Source organism: Corvus cornix, chromosome 4 (genome assembly GCF_000738735.6).
Source record: "Corvus cornix cornix isolate S_Up_H32 chromosome 4, ASM73873v5, whole genome shotgun sequence".
Lineage (NCBI taxonomy): Eukaryota > Metazoa > Chordata > Aves > Passeriformes > Corvidae > Corvus > Corvus cornix.
In genome coordinates this window covers 3,994,630-4,018,484 of record NC_046334.1, presented here as the reverse complement: position 1 = coordinate 4,018,484, position 23,855 = coordinate 3,994,630, and the positions used below count along the sequence as shown (strand labels likewise).

Here is a 23,855-nt window from a genome sequence, read left to right as displayed (position 1 = left end):
GTGCCCATTTTATTAAATGCTTGTTCTATTTCAGTAGTTGTAATTTTGTGCAGACACTGTGACACACTAACAAGCTTCTCAAATATCACTGATTGTGTCTCACCTTGAGAATCACCATGAGGATTTTGTGCATAAAACTTTGTTTACTCTTCTTGATTGGCTTTTCTTTTAAAATATCCAGAAAATGGGTATTCCAGATTTACACACTTATATCAGATAGTGAAGGAGGTTGCACATAGTAGTACTCATGCTGTTTGTTTGCTTGAATTGATTTCTTTCTGTAGGAAGTGTGGCAGGATCATCAGCATTGCCAAAAATATATGTACAGGCAACAAAACCACTAAGAAAATAATAGGTGAAACCAGGAGAAAAAGATGAATTTTCCCCCTATCCATTTCAATGTAAGGAAACAAAAGTAGAGAATAAAATGATGAAGTATAACAGAAAACAAGCCCAAACAACAGAAAGAAAGAAGTCTGACAAGCACAGAGAAAGGAGGTAAAGAGGGTGGCTCTAGGGAGATGGACATTTGTTTGCTTTCTGAAGACATGGGCATTCATGTCATCTTTAATTTGAACTCATTTTTAGCTTTGTGTGTCTTGTGCACTGCTTGTGCCTTAACTGGCTAAAGATAAGCCCTTCCTTAGGCATGCACAATTAAACCTTGCTGTTGTCATCCAGACTGCTGCTTGTACCATGCTAGTTTTTGGTGACATGCCTTGGTTGTTTGGGGTTTTTTAAAATTTTATCTCAGTAAATTCAAGGAAACGTAGGGCTGTGTATATCCACCAGTTTTTTGTCTTATCCTCCAGCTGTACTGTTACTACCTTTTATCTTATATTTATAGGAGTCCATGATTTGGGCTGCTAAGTGGTGTAATAACATAAAAAAATTAAATTCCCAGCAACACATCTCAAGAAATACTGTGCATGAGCCTACAGAAGACAGGGTAATAGAATGAAAAAGACTGTTGGAAGATTTCCTTTCTGCAAGTTTGTGATGTCTCCCGGTAGAACAAACAAAACACCATCTGAACTGGATTCTGATACTGAATTCTGGAGTTTGAGTAAAATGCAAAGTTAAATCACTTAATAATGATAATAATGAGGAGACAAGCAAGGAGAGTGTTCATCTTCACTGATGCAGATTCTGCTAAATGATTCCTTTTAATAAAAGTATCTCATGTTTTGGATTTTCATTGTTCACAGGAACTTAAATTTCAAAGTGAGCAGGTGCATGTGAGTAGCACAGGCTGCCAGGCCTCTCCCACTGATGCTCTACTGGTCTGTAGTGGAAAGGGAAGAAACATTCAAACAAATCCCAGGGTTGCTGGTTTCTTTTCCCAGTCAGAGTTGATAGTGCTGTGCTTCCAGTGTTTGTAGGTAGACTCTCTGTCTGTACAGCTGTGGGCTGAGCTCCTGACTCTTGTTGTAAGCATGTGTTTTCATGGTAAAGCAGCTCATTCTTCTTTCAAGAAAGAAGATTAAGGACACCTTTGAGTGTAGGACAGGAAGGCTTTTTTGACTTTGGGAATGCAGGTTTTGTGGGTTACTGGTAGGACTCTTTTGTGCTGGTGCCTCTCTGGATTTCTTACCAGATTTCTCACATGAATCTGTACAGTTCCATTCAGCTGTAATTCTGTCTGCTGCAGACAAGGGACCAAACCAAGGTAGATCCTGCTTTGGTCAGAATTCGAGAAAGCGTATAAAAAACCCCTTGCTTCTTTCTGAACTTTTTAAACTTTGTAGAGCTGGACTTCCTGCAAAATTGTTGTGAGTAGAATCACACTTAAAAATCCTCTCTGCTTCTCAACCCCCCGGCCCTCTTTTTTTACCTGCCAGTGCCTAGCATCTCTTTTGGGTTAATTTCTGACCGCATTGTTCAAAACTGAAGAGTGTTTTATTCTACTGGGCAATCTTTATTGTTTGTTTGCCAGAAGTTTCTCTCAACTGCCTCCTCTTTTTCCAGCATTTAGTCCTAGATGCCATTATGTGGTGTGATGTTGAAAATCCTGCATTTGTAGTTTGAGACAGTGCTGCCCCTCTACTGTCTGGCCTCTAGTAGCTTTTAAGAGAAACAGTCCTGCAAGAGTTGGATAGTACTTGTTTTTTAAAATTCTGACAGAAGCTATGAAGTGGTTTGTTTGTTATTTTTATATGTGTCTTACTGACAAGAAGAAAATGTTCTGAAAAGTTACTCTGCATTTGGTTTTTTAATACTTTCCTAACAACGGTATTTTAAATGGATCTGGTAGTTAGAAACAGGTTATACAAACTTGCAGTATAGGTGTAATGATAATTTTTTGTTTGCAGTTATAAATTTTTATTTTTTGGGAGGTAGTCTTTTTCAGCAAGAGACAAGCAAGGGGGAAATCACAGAATATTAATGAGTATTAGTATAGCTACTGGCTAGTAAATAGCTACATTCTACTAGGGAATTTCTGTATATGTAAGATGTATGGTCTTGTTTCACACACACATTTAATTATCATAAAACACTCATTTTGCAGGTCCATGAGATCTTTGAGTGTCAAGAATGTGACAAGAAATTCATTTCGGCAAACCAGCTGAAGCGCCATATGATAACTCATTCAGGTAATGTACAGAAATGACACAGAGCTGTATGTGTGTGGATATGTATTTAATATGTATTGAATTTTACCTGAATTAGTTGCTTATGGAAGGCCTGATGAAATCTGTATTGTCCTGAGCTGGGCAGGCCAATCTCAGGTTCCAAGGAAACTATCCAAGCCAGCCTTTCCAAGCCTTCCAAAAATCCAAGTGAAGTGGTGTAGTCTTCTTTGTATTGCTGCTTTGTCAAGCTGTTTTGTCGTGCTAGCTGGGGTGGATGAGGTCAGTAAGCTGGGATGAGGTAAAAGATTGCTGCATGGCTTAGAGAGGAGGTGAAAAACCAGTGGTTGAGGTTTTATGCTGAGGAGAAGAGGCTGGGAGCTGTCAGTGATCTGTGATACACACTGAGTGCTTTCCTGTTTATCTGTATATGTGTTAGTGGGCTTATAGCTTCTGGTTAGAGGAGAGCAGCTCATGGTCCACCCCATCCACAGACCACCCACAAATGTTCCCTTGTGCCAGCACAATACCACTGTGAGCAGGGACTGTCCCGTCTGTAGGTTTGGGAGTGTGGCACAAGTCGGCTCTGCCAGGATTTCTGGTCACTGCAATCCAGCGTTTTCTGTGTCCTTCACCAGTGATTAGAAACATCAAGCAACACATTTGAAACACAAACATTGTTCTGTCAAATGCATTAGCATTTAAACAAATGCAGGTTTTTACAGCTGCACAGGCTTAGAATTGAACTATTTTCTTGGTATCAGTCCACGGCAAAAGCTCGTTTCTTGCAACATAATCTGTATCTCAGAGGCTCCTGGCTTTTTGGATGAGCATTTGTGCAGTTAAGTTGCAGTCACCAGTTGAAGCATAAAGGCTTTTTGCATAGGAACTTTTGGTTTTGGAAGCTAATATGTATATTGTTAATTAAGTTTTAAAACATTTAAACTGTCATGCCTTCTTTAACATTTGTAATCTGGAAACACAGTTTTCCTCTTTGAAGTCATTCTCTTTTGATTTAAGCTAATTAATCAGAGTTGAGTTTAGCAATGAGTATTGCAAAGAATGTGCCAATTTCTTGAGATACACCATGGCTCATCTTTTGTGGAGTGACTTAACTGTCTAACATAAAGGGCATTAGATGTCTTTCTAATTGGTTTAATCTTAATTGGGTTGACTTAATTGCAGAAATCTCTTTGAGGAGATGACTGTCTCTGCCTTTCATCTTCTCCCCCTGTATAAACAGGAGATTAAATGTCCCCCACTCATTTTCTGCAGAAAAACGCCCCTACACCTGCGAGGTTTGCAATAAGTCCTTCAAACGACTTGATCAAGTGACTGCACACAAAATAATACACAGTGAAGATAAACCTTATAAATGCAAGCTTTGTGGAAAGGGATTTGCCCACAGAAATGTTTACAAGAATCACAAGAAGGTAAAGCACTCTGCTGTTGTTGTTTACAGGTCTGCCAGCCTCAGATTTGCAGATTTTTTTTTTTTCTTTTAAGTGGTTCATTGTTAAGCTCTGCCATGCTTATAAACATGGGATTAAAGTACTGGAGAATGTAGTTTTAGTGTTCTTTGTTATATCCAAGATCTCGAAAGGCTGAATCAATTCTAGTAAACAAAATAGTTAAATAAGCAGAAGTAGATCACAGTTGCTTGGTTAAAAGCATCAAATAAATCCCATTTTGACTTTTTTGTTCTGTTTTATTTTTTGCTTTGTTTGGTGGTGGTTTTTTGTTTTTTTTTAAGTACTAGGTTACCAAGTTAATGTTACTGATTTAAAGATGTCTCCAAATATCTTTTTTAAAAGTGTAATTGAATAAAACTATGTGTAGTACTCTTGCAGTCATTGTTGGACTTAGCAGCAGATGCTTCCAAACGACACTAAATTTGAACTTGGTGCAGTGTTCACACATTAAAACAATGTGAGAAGAAACATTACCTGAAAAACAGGCTCACAAAGGGATATTCTGCCTGTGTTGATTGAACCTCAAATCTGTTGGCCTAATTTCTGTAATGCCTGTCATTAGTTCTAACCTGGGCTTATGTTTCTAATGGCAAGGCTCTATCCAGGACTGCTGTTTCAGAATTACAAGGCTGTGGAAAGAAAAAAAAAAAAGAAAAAAAAACCCCAACCCTGATACAGCCATACCTCCAAGTCTTTCGCAGTGTGGCTCATGTTATATTCCATCTGGGAATTTGGCACAGGATCTTTGCACCATCTCTTGCACTTGCAGCCATAAATCATGTAAGAGCAATAATAATGCCTCTCACAGGATGAAATGGTGATGACTGTCTAAAACGAGAAGGCATGCAGCAGCCTGCTGAAGGACAAGATTAGCTGCCCTACATTATATTTTATGTTTTAGACTTACAGAAAATTGGACAGGACCTTGCAGATAGATTGGATATATTCTGAGAAAAATGTATAAAATGTTATCTAGAAAGATAGCTCTATATGTTAAGTGAATACTTCTTACATGTTTCCTGATGTTAACTTGCCACTGATGACTGGTAGGGAGTTTGGGTTGAAAATGGACTTCAGGATTAAGTATGAAGGAGTAAACACTTTGACCCAATTCTGTGTTTAAAGCAGCAGCACCACTAGCATGGTGCAAGGATTAGAGCCTCCACTAAATGGGAAAAATACTAAAATTTAGACAGCTTTAGTGGGTATCTAATTTTGACAGAATTCCTTAAAGCATGTTGGAATGCTGGTTTCCTGGACTTGTTTGCACCTAGGGCTGGCTGTAAATCCACTCTCTTCTATATTGAGAGAAACTTATTCCTATGTTTTGCATAAAGATTACCCAAACAGCTGTGACTGTTCACCTATCCACGTGTAGGTCTCTAAATTCACTTGCTGAGTGAAGAGGTGAACAGGAGAGACAGGAGACTGACATGGATAGCCTGAATTGCTTTTGTGGACACACCGCTCTCCATTGAGGAAACAACAGGAGGGAGACGTAGCAGACAGCAGAGGGGAGTCTGGATGTGTCTGCACAGAAGCCAATTGTGCCACACAACTGAAGGATGTGATGGTTTTGGATGCCAAAATAGTTTTGAGTACCTTGATTTTGGGAAGGCTATGCCTCGGGAAAGAGGACAATGGTTCTCCTGCTTGTTCACAGGAATGTTGTTCCAGGAGCAGTGCAAATGTAAAAGTCTATTGTGTATCGTACTTCTATGTATTTCTTCAGCTTGGGTTTTTAATGATTTTTAGCTATATGTTTCCTGTAGGATGTCCCCCTAGGTTTATTTTCGTTTGGAGGAAGAGAAGTTGAACTCTAAATAATTTCAGGGTGCTTTTCTGAGTTCCAGGATTAGGTTACTGAAATAGTAGCAGGGAGCATAGATATCTGCAGTAGGAATGATGGGTACAGGAGTTAAAAAAACACTTCATTCAACAGATGCCTTTAAGTTTGATAGCAACATGCTTAAAAAACCTTTGGATTTTATAGAAGGCTTGCATCCTTTTTACATTTAAGAGAATACAAATACATTTTGTGCCTTTGGGTTCTTGGTTTGTGTTTTAGATGGAAACTTGTTGCTGTTGTTTCTGTAATTCCTGTTTTTTTAACCTGATTTCATGTTGGAAGTCTCAAAATAAAAATGGCTCCCACAACGTGTTTTTAAACATCCTTCAGATGTGGGTGTCTGTTGGGTCATTTCAAAAGTGCAGAAGGAGATCAGTTCCTCACATTTCACAGGATTTCACTGGGACATGCAGCGGAGTTGCCAAGAGTGTATCTGCTCTGTTCAATGGAGCATTGGGATGTGAACCTTAACTGAGCACTGATGTTCTTAGAGCTGCAGATCTGAGGCAGGAACTGGGGTACCTCTCTGATCTGCTGCTCCTGCAAACAGGTGCTGCAATGCTCTGTGGAGGTGCATGTGCAAGCTGGCTTTGCCACTTGCTTGGAGATGTCAAGGCTAGGAAGTGTTCTGGGATATGGAACCAGCTCAGATGTTCTCAGTGAGAGCTCAGACTGTGACTGAATGGTCGTGTGAAGAATACAATTCCATTTTTGTGACAAGGCAAGAGAGTTGTATCTGAAATGAAGAGGCAAATGTAGCAAAGGGATTGTGCTACGGATAAGAGCAGTCACTTTTCATGCAGGGTAGATTGGATGAGGGTGCATGATCTGAGCCATGTAATGCAGATTACTTCCATACAGGAGATGTTTCTGCTCCATCTGGTCCTTTGTTGCAATGTATAGCGGATGAGTTCAGAGAACAAAGTATGAGGACATGACAGCTGAAATAGGTCATCAGACGCAGGATTTTAAAGGGTTTATGGCTAATCCAGGGTTGTTTGGTCCTGGGGAGCATAATGATTTGAAACGACTGTATTCCATCAGTTTATCTGTTGGGAATAAGTAGCCTTGGGCTGGGCTTAAGCCTCCACAGATGCTGTGGTAGGAAATGCTGCCATGAAATGCTCCATAAGAGCCCACTCTCAGTTGTTGGGATGATCTGTGTACCCTTGCATGTGGGTGTGCCTGGTTAGGCGATTTTCTTCGTAAGGAAGTTAAGATGTGCAGATGAATCTGTGTCTTCTGATCAAAAGATGAGGAGAGCTATGAAGGAGATGCTGAGGAGGAGTTCTGTACAAATCACTGTGCTCTTCAAAACTGTCACTCACGTGGCGAGTGTTCCAAACCAGGGCGTTTTTTAAATAAGCAGCATGAATTTTGCGCTCGTGAAAGGTGCCAGGTTGACAGCTCAGGAGACTGAACCCTTCTATTTATCCACAGAACAGGTACAGCACAGACAGCAGCACTGCGAGCTTCCCCACAGTGTCTCGTCAATGTGTCCCAACCCTGTTCTGGAGGAACCCCCAGTTGAGGTGAGAAGGCAGTTCAGTCTCTTCATGTCCTGTCAATCCTTGGCCTCACTGCCAGGGGGGCTGAGCAGTGTGTCAGCTAATGCCAGCTGTGTTGGGAACCTGTAGAGTCTGGGCTTGAACATGAGAGATATTCCACACCTCTGATGGTCCTCCAGCAGTCTTTTTGCTTGCGGTGACATAGGCTGAGGTAAAGGAATTATTTTGAACCCAAGGCCTCCCTACACCATTGCAGTACACTCAGGTTTTGGTACTGTGCATATGTGAGAGGGCATCGGTGTTAAAATCAAACTGGGTTCAAGGCCCTCAGCCAACCTGTCAATAATTATGCTGTCTCCCCACAGTGCCCTTTTCCCCCACAGTTGAAGGGGTAGAATAACAGTTGTGTGGATTCTGGATAGCAGAAATAGATTATATAAATACCTGCTGTGCTAATATTTGCCCTTAGTCTACTAAATTAACTCATTTACCTAATTTCCTGCATATTATAAAACACCATCCATCCCCTTTTCCTCTGGGTGCTCCAGCTTCTAATAAGGTCCTTGTGAGCTAATAAAGTATTTGGATGCTGATGCTTTAAAAACCTGCTTTCCTTTGCAAAAATAGTAGGAAATTGGGTAGATAGTAAATAAATCAGTACAACTTATTATCTACAGTGGGACAGCTGTTAATAACACTAGGAAACAGGGAAAGTGCTTTGGAATTTACGAAAGTAAAATAAAGCTGGATGTTTCCCAAACTCCAAAAAAGAAATTTGCTTCAACAACTCTGTGGTCTGGGAGATTCATCTGAGCTTAGCCTTTTATTTTATTCATAGCTTTGAGGCTGTTTTTCAGCTACAATGAATTTTTCTACCGCCAACAAAAATCTCGGTACTGTTGCTTCCATGGCTTTGTTTTTTTCTGGTGATTTTTGTCTTTTGGTATTTTTTTTTAAGAAAAGAAGCTATATATAAAAGTAATCTCATGGTTTGAGGAATTTTCTTTGCCAAATTTTAGGTACTGTTTTGAAAATCAGATTGGTTTTACCTTAAAACTTAAAAAAAAGAGGGTTGTGTGTGTTCAACTTTAAAGCATTTATTCATATAAGTATTAATGTAAGGCCAGTGTTAGTACAGCTGAAGCAATACAGCTGAGCTTGTAGTTTTTTTCTGTGGTTGTTCTGTATTTCTGTTTCTGTTTACATGCACACCTCGTGACACTTGTGAGGATGGGGAAGGCGCAGTTACTCAGTAGCTGCTGTGCTGGCTTTCAGGATCCTGGATAATGGCAGAATGATTATTTTAATTCTTCATCCCCTGATGTTTCCAATTCTGATGTCCCTTTCTGAGTCCAGTCTAGAAAATTTGCTGTAGTTACTGCAATGACAGCTGATTGATTTCCATGAGCCTTTCCTCTGACATGTTCTCTTTCATCCACAGACCCATTCTGAAGAGAGACCGTTCCAGTGTGAGGAATGCAAAGCCTTGTTCCGAACCCCCTTCTCTCTACAAAGACATCTGTTAATCCATAACAGTAAGCGCAAAGTCAGGGAGGAAAAATGGCTTCCTGGTTTCTCACATTGGGCTGAGAAAAACAAATATTGGCACCTTGCTCCAATATACAACTTGCTGTGTTAAATTGGTAATAAGAATCAACTCTATATGCAGGGAGTTAAAAAATTCAGAGCCAGGTTCAAAGCTTGCCTTCAGATGCACTTAAATGTAAATCCAAATACGCTGTAGAAAATCCAGCAATGATTTGAGGTCTGATGGCAAGAGATTTATTTCTGCATTAAGTGTGATACTGTTACCTCCATTTTAAGAAACAGAGATAAGTCGGTGACTTGCTCAGCTTTTGTAGGCAGTCCGGTTTAGAGCTTGACACTGAGATTGTCTCTCCTGTGCCAGGCCAGGCTCGTGTTTCCTGCTCCTGGCATAGAACTAGAGCTGCTCAGAGAAGTGCTGTATCCATTTTCCCTCATGAGTATCTTTTCTTGGCATTCTGTCCTTTTTTTTTAGTTGACTGTGTTACGATTTTCTTTTTGGTGGAATTTTCTCCATCTCTAGTATTTGCAGACCCCTAGATTAGCATTCAACCCTCTGAACATCAGGAGTTTAGATTTTAGAAAATACTGATGATGTAAAATCTTCGTACCTCAGAAGGCAGTACTTTGATTTGGGGAATATTCACACTGGCATAACTAAGAAAATCATGATCCTTTTTATAATCCTGCATAACAGTGTTTCTGTTAGATGAATTATTGGATTGGCATGTTTAGTTTGTTCTTCTACAATTGTCTTTCAAAGCTTCTGCAAATTTTATAAAGCATTGGATGCTGTAAATTTTTTCCCAATGTTAAATGTTCAAAATGATAAGGGAAAAGGTTAAAAACCTGTTCAGTAATGTGTATTCTAACGAACAAGGATTTGCAGAATATCCAAAATCCATAATTCACAATATGCAGAATTGTAGGTTTTGCTGAAGGTCTCTCTAAAAACATACACTTGGACTTTTTTTTCCAAAGAGGATGACCTGTTTTTCTCTTTGTTAGGTGAGAGGACCTTCAAGTGTGATCATTGTGATGCCACTTTCAAAAGAAAGGACACACTGAATGTTCATATTCAAGTAGTACACGATGGACATAAGAAATACAAGTGTGACCTGTGTGACAAAGCTTTTGTGACGCCCTCAGTCCTGAAGAGCCATAAGAAAGTGAGTAGAATCAACTGATGGTTTCTTGTGTGCCCTCAAGGTTGTGATTCAGCGTAGAATCCCCAGCTGCTTCTGCATTTCTGGTTTTCAGTAGAAAGCTTACCCTGAAATGCTCATTGCAGTAGTGGTGTTCTTGGTGGCAAGCACTATCTATAGCAAGTGCTTATGTTAAATCCAGTGCTCCAGTATCAGGTGTGTGGCAGGGTGGGACTTGCTGTACTGCTCTTAACACACTCCTTTCCACCAGTCTCTGCAAAGGAATTGGGGTAAACTTTAGGAGGAAGCTTGCTCACTAGTTTGGCCTGAGGCACGATTGATGTTACAGGGAAGAAATGCAAAGAAAATAATTGAATCAAGAGCAAATCAGCTGAGAAAAGTCAGTTTAGGTGTTGCCACCTAATTCAGATTGTGAGAATTCGTTTAAAAAGTCATGCATGTATTGCTTGCCATGTAGTACATGCTTCATGGGTGTGTGTAAAATTGGAATTGCTTTTGCTTTGTGCTACTGTCAGACTACGACTGGCTGTGTTTGTGAGCCTTGTAGTCGTCATGTATTGCTCCCAGAAATCCCTTTGGTATTTGGGTCTTTGGAATGAATTAATAGCTGTGTGTCTGGTATATCCCAATATTGCTGGTAGAGATACAAATGATTTCCAAATAACTGTATCCTAATCAGGTGAAGTTTAACATTCATATCTTTAATGTTAGGGAATGAAAACAGTGCAAGTCCATCCAGTATTGAAACGAGATCTCATTTACTCTTCCTTCAGCTGCAGCATAATGTATACTATGTGAGATAGGTTTTTTATGATGTAATGAAGAAATTTGTAATGAAGAATCATTGCAGTGTCTTTCATAAAAATAAGAAGTAATGTCCCTATCTGAAGAGGGTCGTGTGCTAGCTCGAAACCGAAATAGTCACCTGTACAAATAACTGAATGTGTTATCTTTGCTATCTCATTTAAATTAACATTCTTAAATGAGATAATCAGAAATTCTCCACTAAAAGAACAGCCACAGTTACAAGGAAAAGGAGTTCAATAGACTGATAAATCTTCAGTTCAGAACTGGGTGTTGAAAGTACAGTGTGAAAAATGATGGCGACCTTGTGTGTAATTGATTTCAGGGTGATCTTGCTGTTGACCACAGAGGTTGGATGGGAGAGTTTGTGATTTTTTTTTTTCCCATTTTGAAATAATTCTTTTTATTATCAGCGAGACCTTCTCGCCCTAAAAGCCTGATTTCAAAAGACAAGCTGGTGATAGCTACAGTGTTCTTTTTGTGATCAATTCTCTAACACATAGAGCTAATTAGAATCTTTGCCTCGTGTGATGGTAAAATACGTAATAGAGGTAATAGCAGTCAATGTCAATACAATTAAATATTCCATATTTCACTTTTTTATTTAATGCTGAACAGTCATTCTTGTCTTTCCCCACCCCATGTAGACTCACACAGGGGAAAAAGAAAAGATTTGCCCATATTGTGGACAGAAGTTCGCAAGCAATGGAACGCTGAGAGTTCATATTCGAAGCCATACAGGTATTTATTATAATAGATAAGACTTTCTAAATATGTTACAAGGTATCTCTGTGTCCACAGTTTATCTATCTAAAACCAGGCAAATTTACAGGTAGGCCTAACACAGTATCTTTGTCAGCCATTTCACCTGCTCAGTGTGTAAAAGCTGTTGTCACGTTTCATTTTGCAAGTTTATGTTTTCATTCACGTAAGTGGCATCAGGCAGCTGAAAGAGGTTTCTGTGTGATACTTTGTTTCCAACATAAAACTGTGTAGATTTGCCTGTGGCATCAGAGCGTGAGTTAACAAATAGCCTTCCTATGACATTTTCTTCACTTTGCATAACCAAGTCTGGCTTGCAGGGAGATGACAGTAATTTCTGTGTGCTGCTGATGTTACCCATCAGTTTGCGTGGTGCAGAAAGCCTCAGTTTTTCAAGCTCATAGTGCAGATGGCTCTTGGGAAAATGCTCTGGAGATGTCCAAGTAAAAATGCTTTTCACGCATGTGCTGCCACCAGTTACATTTCAGCTCTCTCAAGTAGGCTTCCCTAAATTTAAGAGGGGCTAAGGTGAGTTTTGTAAAACCACACACCAGGGACCTCTGCCCTTGAGTTTAGAGCCCTGCAAAATTTGTAACCTCTGTTATAGAAGACTGTGACATTTTGTACTTACTTGAGGGAGAAGGACGCTGAAGATTTCTAGTACCTTTGTAAGTGAAATGCAGGGGGAGAAACTGCCTTGCCAGGAGATGATACAGGTTGGAATTACAAGAATATGGATTGTGGAAACAATTTATGAATGAATAATGCTGCAGAAGGGAAACTTTGAAGGCCTCTTTTTTTACCCAAGAAGCTAGAAGCAGTCATTTTATAGTTACTAACTCGGGAAAAATGCCTTGCTAAATTTATTTATAGTGACCTGTGATAAATAAACTCTGGTCCTTTCCTCTTCCAGTCTTGCTGCTATTACAGTGTCAATTACATTTTTGGTGGTTTGCATCCTTCACTGTGAGAATGAAGCAAAATAGGTTTTCATAGTAGTTTTTGTAATTCTTTTATTGTTCCTGATCATTTCTTGATTATCCTGATGAAGAATGGGGGGGAAGTTGCTGCTAAGTTGTGACTTGTGGTTTAAAAATAATATTTTTAAGTTACATGGCAAAATGCCTTATGTAAGGCTGAGTGAGAAAATGCTGCATTTGGATTCATGTTGTAATTCTGGAGAGATGGTTTTGTTTGGTGCTGTACCTGAAGGCTTCAGCCATGTTGTTCTTGGTCTTAACACAAGCTCACTGATCACAAGAGGAAATTGTTATCCAGAGTTCAGTGAGCCTGAGGAAACAGAGCTTTCTGAGGAATAACTTGCATCGTTCCCAAGGAACGTAAGCAGAGCTGATGAAGGAAATCCAGATCATCTGCAAACAGGGTAAAAAAAGGTTGAGCACTCAAATTTCCTACAATGTGAAAATCCTCGACCACTTTTCAGGGAATTTCTGAGCAGTAAGAAATTTTCAGTTCATCAAATAGTGGAACCACAAACTTATTTTACTCAGAGATGGATGTTTGGTTTCTTAATGTCGCAGTGACTAATACTTCATGTTATTGGTGTCTGTTAAATTCTTTGGGTTTGAATTAATAATTTCAGAACTGTGCCATCCTTTTTTACTTTGGTCAGACTTCAGAGTATCACTTTTCATTGTGAGCTGGAAGTGAAACAAGCAGCCGATGTCTGTTTTCAGGAGATGATTCATCCTTCTGAATAAGCCTTGAGCTGGGGCTAAGCTTTTGGTGCGACTAAGCAGTCCACAAGAAGTGTAAATATTGCAAAACCCTTCTTGTCTTAGTGTGATTATAGATGATGAGGCTTGAGGTCTGTGTCCAGACATTTGCATTATCCCATTTTCTGTGTGTGGTCAGCTAGACTTTGTTTTATGAGCTACTTTGTGTAAGAGGTTTTGTTCTGTATTTACAAAATAAATTGAGGTAGAGGTTTTTTTAGAGAGTTGTGCATCACTTTTTGTCATCCTTGTATTTATGAAGTTGTTCTTTACAAAAGGTGAGGTTCTAGGCTACCTTTCTGGTTCTGCTTTGGAATTATATTTTTGATATGCTTATTAATCCATATGCAAAACCAGAAGCTCAGTCAGGTTTTGTCTTTTATTTAGTATGCAGCATGTGCTCTTGAATATTGCTGCTCACAGACATGCATGCTTCCTGGATAAGCAATTTTCTTCCCTCTTCTATCTTCAAATAAGACTCTGTAAATGAGCCCAAACAGTACTTGGCCTTTTGCAGCAACTGAGCTGGTTTGGGGTGAGTGAACATGTCTGCATGTGCATGTATAGAGGGAAGGGGGTGATGTTTGCCTCTGAACCTGGAGTATTGCTCTGTAATTCATCATCTGGGTTTCAGCCTTGGCATGACAGAGACAGCGCTCTGCAGGTCAGCTGAAACACTAGAGCACATTCTCCCTCTCCTGTATCCTGTTGGTTTATGACTTCTTGGGGTCACAGGGAGCTGGGGTTAATTCAGCAAAAGAATCCTTTGACTGTGATATAAATTCCTTGGCTTGTTCATAAATTGTAAAAGAAATCCTATGGTCTGCTCCATGGGCTTGAAAACCAGGGGCCGGGAGGTTAATTGCTTCCCTGAAGTTTTAAGCAACTTCCAGTGTTAACAGTTTCTGGCTGAAGTTTGTGCAGCTTCTCAGTTGCCTTATGCATAGCTATTTAAATGTGTTAATTGCTGTGGGGTGTGTGTGTATGGATCTGTGTGCGCCTCTGTGATCTGCCTATAAACACACACACACATTTTATCTGTCTGCTTTTTATACTGTTGCTTTCCCAATTATTTGTGTTCTAATCCCTTCCACCCTTGGGATGTAGCACATCAAGTTGTGCAACAGTGAAAGTTGTTCTGAAGCAGTTTATATTTGCAGGTAAATTTCTTCTAGAGTTAGGAGAATTAAGGGGCTTACTGGAATTCTGTCCCTTCTATGCTGTCCTTTCCCTACTCTTACTTAGGGATGGATGAGGAACAACTAATGACCATAAATGTCTTACGGAAAATGACATGCAAATATAGCTTAAAATATAACCTTATTTTGCTTTTGCCGTCACAGTTAGTCCAAGTCCTGATAAGAAGCCAGTAAGATAACTTTACATCTGTCCTAAGTGTTCTCTGAAAAGATGAATTTTTCAATTCTGTGTCATTTGAAAGCCAGGACTTACTGTGTGCAAAAAGCAGCTTTGTTTTTTAAGCACAAGTTAAGAAGGTTCTTTGCAAATTTACTTCCATATACATGAGTAAAAGATAATACCAAGAGATTACATTAAAACAGCAAAAAGCTTTTGAACAACAGACTTCTATATCCTTTGTGCCAACACAGTTAATCCTACCTTTTCAACTTCCATAAGTAAAAACTGCTTTATAAGCTTTCAAAAACATATAACTTTTGGTGCTGGTTGCCTTCTTGAAATGCCTCCTGCACTGAGAGCCTGATGTTATGCACCTAATTTTGCCATTATAGTCCCATATCTACCACTTAACTGAGATTTTGAGCATATTTAAAATCATATTTAAGTCCCAACTATATAAAAGTCTAAGTTAAAATTCTGCACTTCTAAGACAAAATTCCTGAGTAAGCAAAATATTAGTGGTGGAGTTATAATAATAAAAATCTTTGGTTTTTAACATAGTTCAGTCATATCTGAACAGAGAAGACTTCAAAGTAGTTGAAGGAAGTAATGAGTTCAAGTACAGTATAACTTCTAATTTATTGTGGTGTAGAATATGTCTAAACAAGCAACTGTTTGTTCATGTACATAATAATGTACAGCCAGGATCCTCATGCCAGCAGATTTTCTTCTAAATTACCTTACAAGTAATTTATGTTTTCTTACATAGGAGAAAAGATAAAAGGCAAGCTTGAAGGAACTTCCTCTCATATGCCAATGAAGTATGTGGAGGAATGTATCTGTATCTAGTCAGTGAACAGCTTGCAGATGTCTACAGATAGGTTCTTTCTATTCAATAACTTATAAATGATCCCTCTTTTATCTAACCAATTTAAAAAGGAGCTTGCAGAAGGCCTCAGAGGTAAGGATTCTGCATTTCTAAACTTTTCAGTTTATACATCATTGTCCTGTTCGTCTCCAGACAACAGTTAAATCTTTAAAAATACCTGTGAAGTTTCATGCAGCTGTCAGCTTCTTGTTGTCTGTACCCATGAATGAGGAAATGTTCTTTTGAGGGGTAGATTGTTTGAATGAGAAATTTTAAGATCAAATGAGCTATTGATTGATTAATGCATGTTCTTGAAAAGACTCGGTTTGCCATTAGGTTCACTGAAGTAATAGATGTTACATTTTCCACTCAGAGAAATCAGATTGTTTAATTCCAGTGATAGCTGCAAAGAATGCAACTGGTTTATTCTTTAAAGTTGTGTCTGTTTTTTATTTATTACTAAAATCTTGACATCTCTGTAGAACTGATGAGAGTCTATAAGTAATAATGGTAGTCCATGCTTTACTCCATGGATGCAGATAGCTTTCTTATTTTGTAGCGTTTTTTTACTAGTCTTTAGGACTTACTTAATGGCAAATAGCCAATATCTCAATTATATCATGATAATTTTGATGGACCAGATAGAACAAAAATTTTATTGGTCTTAACTAGAAACAATCTGAATTTTTTGAATAAACCCTAAACTTTGCAGAAAACAAATCACCTCAGCTATGAAAGTACCACTTCCATACCTCGAAAATTAAAACCTGGCTAAATACTTAGAAAAAGACAAGGAGTAGAAAAAAATGTTTCAAGCCTTCTGGTTTTCCCTTTTTTTGAAAGAATAGGATTTGAGTTTTTTTCTTATTAAATATGTGACTATTTTTAGTGAGTGGGAAATGCACGTAGTTGATTTATATGAAACCAATACTAGTTCTTCCTTGTGCCTGGAAAATGAGTGTTGGAGCTTTGGTAGAAAGCATTCACAAATACACAAACTTAGAGTTATTCATCATCAGTGAGGAAACAAACCATCTGAAAAAACAGAGGCATTTCATCATTTCATCTCTTGTCTTCAGAGTCTGCCAGATTTGAATGTTGGTTAAAAGGAAGTAAGAAATATCTCTTTAATTGCCCCATACCTGAGGACTGTTTCTCAAAGAACAGGACTGTTCTCAGAGCAGTCAGAGCTATTCCTTTCTTTATCTGGCCCACTATGAGTATAAAATTACCTGTGCTTTTGGTGTTTCTGGGTCTTGTCTCAGCTGATGTCCTCAAGTATTTTTTCTTTCAGATCACAAACTTACTTAGCTCTTGGCATGAGAGAGCTGTTCCTGTGTGGGGACTTCTGTACCTTCTCAAGTGCTAAATTTTGAGTGTTTAGTGGCTGAAAAGGAGGCAGGCCAAAATTTTGCACAGGCCAGATCACTTTTTATTGTCTCGTCCCGATTAAGACTAGTGCAGATGTCATAAAGAAAGCAGCTCGCTGCTGCAGTTGGCCAAGCTCCTTGATTGCTCTTCCGTTCTTTTCCCTCCCTGGAATCCCTGGTCAAAATTACAGAAATGCCTGAGAGATGCACGGTACTAAATGCTTTTGAAGATGCTACTCAGGATGTTGAAAATTGTCACCTCTACATGGGAGGAAGTTTATTATTTTGAAGAGGTGTTTGTTTTCTCATGGGCCTGCAACACCAAAGTGGTGAAATTTACTGAATGTTTCCTTGACCTGTGAATTTTTGATCTTTACTCAGTGATTGGTGTTATGGCATCTTCTACTTTAAGTTCTGTTGGAAAAACTGGGTTCATTGAGTTCCTGTTTAGTTTAATTTTGATTCCTAATGAAGTCCTTTTCATGTGGGAGAAATTCAGGTCTGTGTATTTTAGGTTTATTTGTGTTTGTGTGTACACATTTGCATAGTGCATTAACGGAATTATGTTCAGTTAAGGACACAAAGTTTTTAATTTAATGGAAACACTGTGGGCAGGAGCAGCTGAGGATAGATGTGTGAAGCTGCCAGGTGCCCTCTATGAGCAGTGTTCTAAAGCAGATGTCACAGATTATAATTTTGTTACATCCGTTAACCTTTTGCCCATCCTTACTTGCTGTTGAATGCTGTCATCACCCCAGATTATCTCTGACTAAAAAAGTCCTTTTGCAATTCCCATTCTGGGCTGCCCTCTGGATCATCTGGTAAGGAGTGTTAAATGTGTGATCCAGATGGCCTCCAAATTCCTCCCCAGGTGAACTGTGCTCATTCCACCGCAGTTGGGCGATGGTGGAGGCTCCGTTCTAACCCTCTCCCTTACCCCAGTCTTGAGTTAGGACTTGAAAAAGGGTTGTAGTTTGCTGTAAGGGTTTTGAAAGCTGATATTTTGAAATAATGCACGTATATATGTATTTATACAGAAAAACCTAGCTTTTATTTAGGAAACAATCTTCTAATCCTGATAAGAAGTTTACCATCTGAAAGGGAGCTATATTTAGAGCATGGTAAATGGCCTGTGGAACAGTCTGAGGGACCACATTGCTGAAATTATATTTGTTAATTTTTTTAAGAAAACTGAAGACAGGAATTTTCTTGAAGCTGTATATGCTGCACACGATCTGATGTTCACTGCAGTCTGTCTTAGGTCTTTTTCTGATGTTTATGAGTGTTGACCAAAACCATTACTGCTGAATATCCCAGCTGACCGGGCAGAGACGTATTAAAAAGTATATAAAAAACCCTCACCTTGATAATTTTGCTGCATTATTAGAATTCTTCATTCCTTAACAGAGCAGTTGAGTTCCAATAAAGACAGCAAGCCAGGAAATTCCTGCATGAAGGCCAACATGAATACCTGAGAATTGTGTTTAGGTGACTAAGCAAGCTGCAGGAGAACGGGGACAGTAAACAGGGCTGCAGATTTCACAGATGAAATAGAAGTAATGCCTGTGTATGGTTTGAAAGAGCAGTGAGATTGCTGCTTTGGTTTGCTGGGCTATTCAGACTTTCGCTGCAGTCTGTTCAGATTAGGACTATTTCTTGGTTGTATGTTTTGTCTCATTGGATGGGAACCTATTTCTCACCTGTAAAGTACATATTTGCCTAATCTTATTCGAGGTCATTGTTTTGAAGTAATCGCTAGCATCGGAGCTTATATCAGGTTTCCACCTAACTTGAGAAACAGCTCTTTTTTTTGTGGCTCGGCTGGCTACAGGGAATGCAGAATACAGTGTGAAAATAGCAATGCATATGACCAGTTTGATTAACTGTATCAAAGTCCTTATTAAATGTCTAGCTGTAGCTACTGAAATCTTGAAATCTTCAAAAACCAATGTATATTTGGATTTGCTTCTTAATTGTTTTGTATCTGAGTCTGGGAAATCTGTGTGCTAGATTCAGTATAAGTCCTGCTTTATAGCACCTGTGATTGCAGATGTCTCATAGGAAACTGTCCTGAGTCAAACTGGAATGGAAGGACCTGGTATTTAACTTCTTATGCTACATTAATACCACTAGGTATTGTGATCTCAGCCTAGAGATCGAGGCAAAAAAAAAAGATGTCAGTTCTGTCATGACATGGTTTCAGATCAAAATCTCATATGTTTTTCAATCATGGAATTGTTTTTCATAATCCTTGTATTAAGGTTAAATATATTTTTATTGTGTTAAAAGCTTTGGGTTTTGTTCATACAAAATCTGGAAGTAGAATGTCTAGACTTTGAATTATGCTAAATCCATCCCAGGATTATTTATTTGGGGTTATTTGTACAGAAGTGCCATTAATGTGTTGAGCAGTTCGTTCTGGGACAGCAGGGACATGAGAGTCAGCTGTAACTCGGGGGTGAACATGACATTTGCTACATTTGACTTGCATGGGTGTTCTGTTATTTTAATGAAAGCAATAGTTTTGTTTAGAAAGCCGATTTTAAAAACACCCAAACATAAAAATATTTTGGTATTTTATATATATCTATATATAGAAATGTTTATGTAAAACCGCAGAGTGGAAATGCCATCGTTTTTAATTGGCATTGACTTTGCCTAAGGTGCACCCCCACTTAGTACGGTGTTATCACAAATTCACACCATCTCAAAAATGTGCTTCTAGCAGCAAATCCAAGAAGAAATTGTAGTTTATTGTAGGGGAAATCACTTTCTTTCACTTTGATTCTTAGTAACTCCTTCTTGTGAAAACAAGAGAAAGAGGAGTTCGTGACTTGCAAGGTATTTCATTTGCTGGTCTTAGTAATTTTTACTTTTAATCTTGTGTTAGGGATCCATTAATTTTCTGATCAGAGAAGTTTATCATCTGGAAATCTCTACAATTTCTTGTGTAGAAGTTGACCTGAGGTTTATTACTTCAGTGTTTATAATTGGGTTTTAGTGGTCTTTGTGGATGGATGTTAAAGCCCTGATGGATAGTGTCACCTTCCCAGGAGTTTTTATCACATGGCCTTGCTCTAGTTTGTCTCTGACAATTCTAAACTTTGGGGAAGCACAAACCCCTCTCCTTTGTGGACATTTGCCATAGTTCTGTATGAAATGTTGCACGTCAGCAAGCCTTCATGTGTGGGAGGAATATTTTTAGCATTCATTGTTTCAAATCTCCCTTTTCCCCTGTTGGCATCTTATTCCATTTGCTTCTCACAGGATAAGAGAAAGTTAAACTGTTCCTTTTTATCATACAGGACTTAGAGTGGGACAGAGTGTGTAAGACTTCTCTTGGGGAACGTGCTTCCCAATAGTCTCCGTGAGGAATCTGGAATCATTCTGATGAGAAACTGCCTGGTAGCATGAATAATGTTTGCCTAGCCTGGCTCAGAAGCAAGGAAGGAAACTAATTTTTACCAGAGGTAGAGAAGGTAATATGTAGGGTTGTAATAATCTTGCCAGATCTGATGTCCACAAGATCAGATATTTAATCTAAGTTAGTTATCTGGGCTCCTGAGACAGTAAATAGCACAAAAGATGCATTGTCAGAGGGCAGTTTATTCACTTCTGAGACAGACAACAGAGGCCCTTTCCAGAGAGCCATTCATAAGAAATTTATACTAAGAAACGTGGTTGTTGCTAGCACAGATGTGTTTTAAGTGCCCCGTTGTTAATTTTGTAAAATCCTAAAACCTTTTGAGGTAGAAGATAAGAAGATACACATTTGAAAGATGTGCATGCACAGGGTGGACACTTGCTTGTGTAAGCACTAGGACACTTGTATAAATTTTAAGCATGCAGCCTGTGAAGATTAGGTGAAGGAAAAATAACAATAAAAGCAACAGTAAAATTACTTGGGAACATCTTTTAAATAGTTTTACTGGCAGCTATTGACACAAGCGCATGAGAAATGTATATAATTTAGAAAAACAAGATGGCTCCTAGATTGAATGTCAAGTCAGAGCTGGCACTCTGTGTTACATAGTAAACTTGATTTTCGGAACAGTGAAGATTTTTGACGATGGACAGTTTGTAAGAGCAGCTCGAAGCCTGACGTGTTCAGGTGTGACACGTTGATGTGGAGTCATATTGTTGCCCTCTGCTGGCATCTGCTGAAAGCTCCTAAGGCCTTACTCATCAAGCACCATGGTGTCCGTGGTTGATTTCAGAGGGCAACTGTTAATCTGTTTCAGACAAACTCAAGCCCATCCTTTGAAGGCAAAAGTCATTCTCTTTAAAGAGACTTGGGGGTGGGGGAGAGAGGGAGTAGGGTACAACTCCTACCTGTCATCGCTCATCTGCTTACAAACTGCTGAAAGCTTTAAATTCTACATTCAAAAGCCCCCAAACATAAAAATGTCAGCTGAATTAATTAAATATTTGAGTACTGACAACTGTTGGAGTGTTTGAATTTCAGAGGCATGAATTAAAGGCATCGAGGGTCAGGAGAGGGAGGATCATATATCAAACTGCTCAGTGAAAACACAGCTCTAACACAGAGATTGTTGTCATCGTCTTAAAAAAGAACCCCAAACCCCAATTCACACAGTTTTGCTTTCTGAGAGATGACAGGACACAAGAGAGAAAAATATTTGTGTTTCACAGATAGTGAAACACAGATAGTGTTCACAGACAGTGCCTTGCTGCACTATCTTGTGCAGCTGTCATTCACTGAGTTATTTATACAGGAGTAAAAGACAGAAGACAACAAAATAATCTGTCTACAAAATAGGGGAGGGTGTACATCTTCTTCCTTAAATAATCATCTCACCTCAGGTGCCCTTGAATCTCTACACAACATGTGGATATGGAGATTTCATGTCCAGCAGTGACTCCTAGTCAGTATCTTTGGGATATTGGTGAAATAGTCTGGTTTGGGCTTTTTAAACTGTAAAATGTATTTAATCTTACTTGCCTATTTTAGAAGATTGAGTATGAGTGTTAATAAGTGCTTGAAATTTCGTCTATGTTAAATCTATGCATGCAGAGAGATATATGTATATACACACCTTTGTGAGCAGAAAGCTGTGCATTGACTTTATAAAGTAGGCTTTGCTTAACTTGTGACCAACCTTTACTTGAGAAGACACCTTCAACATTACGGTTGTGTAGAACAAAATCCAATTTGTTAACAGAAAATTATCATCTTAATTTTTTGACCTGTGTTTTGTAATGGAAACAACCTGATCTTTTAAAGTGTTGTATACAGGAACAGGAGGCAGTAGACTCAGATTCCAGTACATCGCCTGAAGAGTTAAAAATTAAAATGCATTTCTTCCAAATGGTGGTGCTCAGAAACTCTTTACTGTTTGTCTCTGAACAGCTCACTATCCACATTACACTAATGTGAGTTTGGGAAAATCGATGCCAAATGACACCAGGGTAATGGAGCATTAAACAAATACCTTTCAGATATGGGATGCTGCTAAGATTGTTCTGTTTCTATTTCAGTCATAAATTGTGACACAAATATTGCAGAAACTTTTGATTAACCTTCTAATACAGATACAGCATTATAAAAGAGTGGATTTTATATTTATATTATAATGGGATTCTGACACCCAGAGGCCTCTAATAATGACCAGATGTGAAATAGAAAAACTATTTGGGAGCAGTTAGTGCCTAACCATAAAAGTGACCATGTGTAAATCACTGTAGAATGTGGTTTGAGCAAGGGCATTAGGTGTTTTCTTTTTGGTTTTATTTCCCCCCCCCCAAGGCTGTCTGTCTGTATTCATATATTGTAGTGCAAAACCAGTCAGCAAAGAGGAATATTTTGATCCAGCACTGCATCCTGCTCAGGCAGGATTGTTTGTAATTTTTCTAAAGTTTGATCTGTTCTTTGAACAGAGTGTGAAGATGAGGCCAGAGTAAAGTAGTTCAGTTTGACAAAGAGCTGTGCTGCAAAGCATTCATCCTCTGAGGGCACATTTCTGGGTTCTGATGCTTCTCTTGTTCTCAGGTGAGCGTCCTTACCAGTGTCCTTACTGTGACAAAGCGTTCAGCAAGAACGATGGCTTGAAGATGCACATTCGCACCCACACCAGGGTAAGTCCCCCACAATTTTATGGTTACTTGAGGATTGTCTGTGACTCATGGGTGGTGAAAAGTAATTAATTGCTGTTTGTGTAGAGATTAGGCTCTGCCAACCAAGGTATTTTATACTTACCAAAATAAGAGGCAAAGATTCAAGTCATTAACTTATAAATTCTAATTAGGACTCCCTTGGTGTCTGTTTTTTCTGTATTTGATTTCTTTTATGTTGGAATAATAGCTGTACTAACCTCTTCATTTAACCTGTGGTTATTTATAGATATAAATTAATGTTGTTTACTGAGTAAACAGTTCTGTAAAGGCTTCACTGTTACTGAAGCTTCAATATCCAGTGTTCAGATTCATACTGTGCCTGTAAAATCCAGTCACTCTGAGCTTTTCTAGAGGCTCTGCTTTACTAACTGATGACAATTCTTAAGATGCAAAATTACTTTATATAACTTTTATTTAACTGGGAGCTGTTACAGCTCACAGAGATCAGTGCAGCCTTGAGGCCAAACCAAGAAAGTTCTGCATCTATTGGGAAATAGGAAGAGTGGCATTTAACTTAGTAGTCTCCATATGCAAATGGGCACACAGAATTGCTTTCTGAATAAGTAAAAATAAAAAGAAAAACTGTTTGTTTAAATTTCTGCTGTTCTGTGTGGGTCTTCAGCATATTAACTATGAGGTCCTAGATGAAGTTTTAGCTTTTGTACCCCAAACTATCCAAGTAATCAGTAGTTTGTGCAATGCTTCTTGGTA

At 38.8% G+C, this 23,855-nt stretch overlaps 1 protein-coding gene across 2 annotated transcripts in view; it reads left to right on the top strand.

The window, feature by feature from the left end:
- PRDM5 (PR/SET domain 5) overlaps positions 1 to 23,855 on the top strand; it is a 59,920-nt gene that overhangs the window by 22,368 nt on the left and 13,697 nt on the right. The window contains exons 9-14 of one of the 2 annotated variants that reach the window (XM_019290101.3): positions 2,510 to 2,594; positions 7,332 to 7,423; positions 8,841 to 8,934; positions 9,953 to 10,113; positions 11,562 to 11,655; positions 23,020 to 23,105. In XM_019290101.3, the coding sequence (XP_019145646.1) occupies positions 2,510 to 2,594; positions 7,332 to 7,423; positions 8,841 to 8,934; positions 9,953 to 10,113; positions 11,562 to 11,655; positions 23,020 to 23,105 (612 nt within the window). Of the gene's footprint in view, positions 1 to 2,509; positions 2,595 to 3,845; positions 4,004 to 7,331; positions 7,424 to 8,840; positions 8,935 to 9,952; positions 10,114 to 11,561; positions 11,656 to 23,019; positions 23,106 to 23,855 lie in introns of both variants that reach the window. The other variant, XM_010406444.4, reaches the window with a different exon arrangement.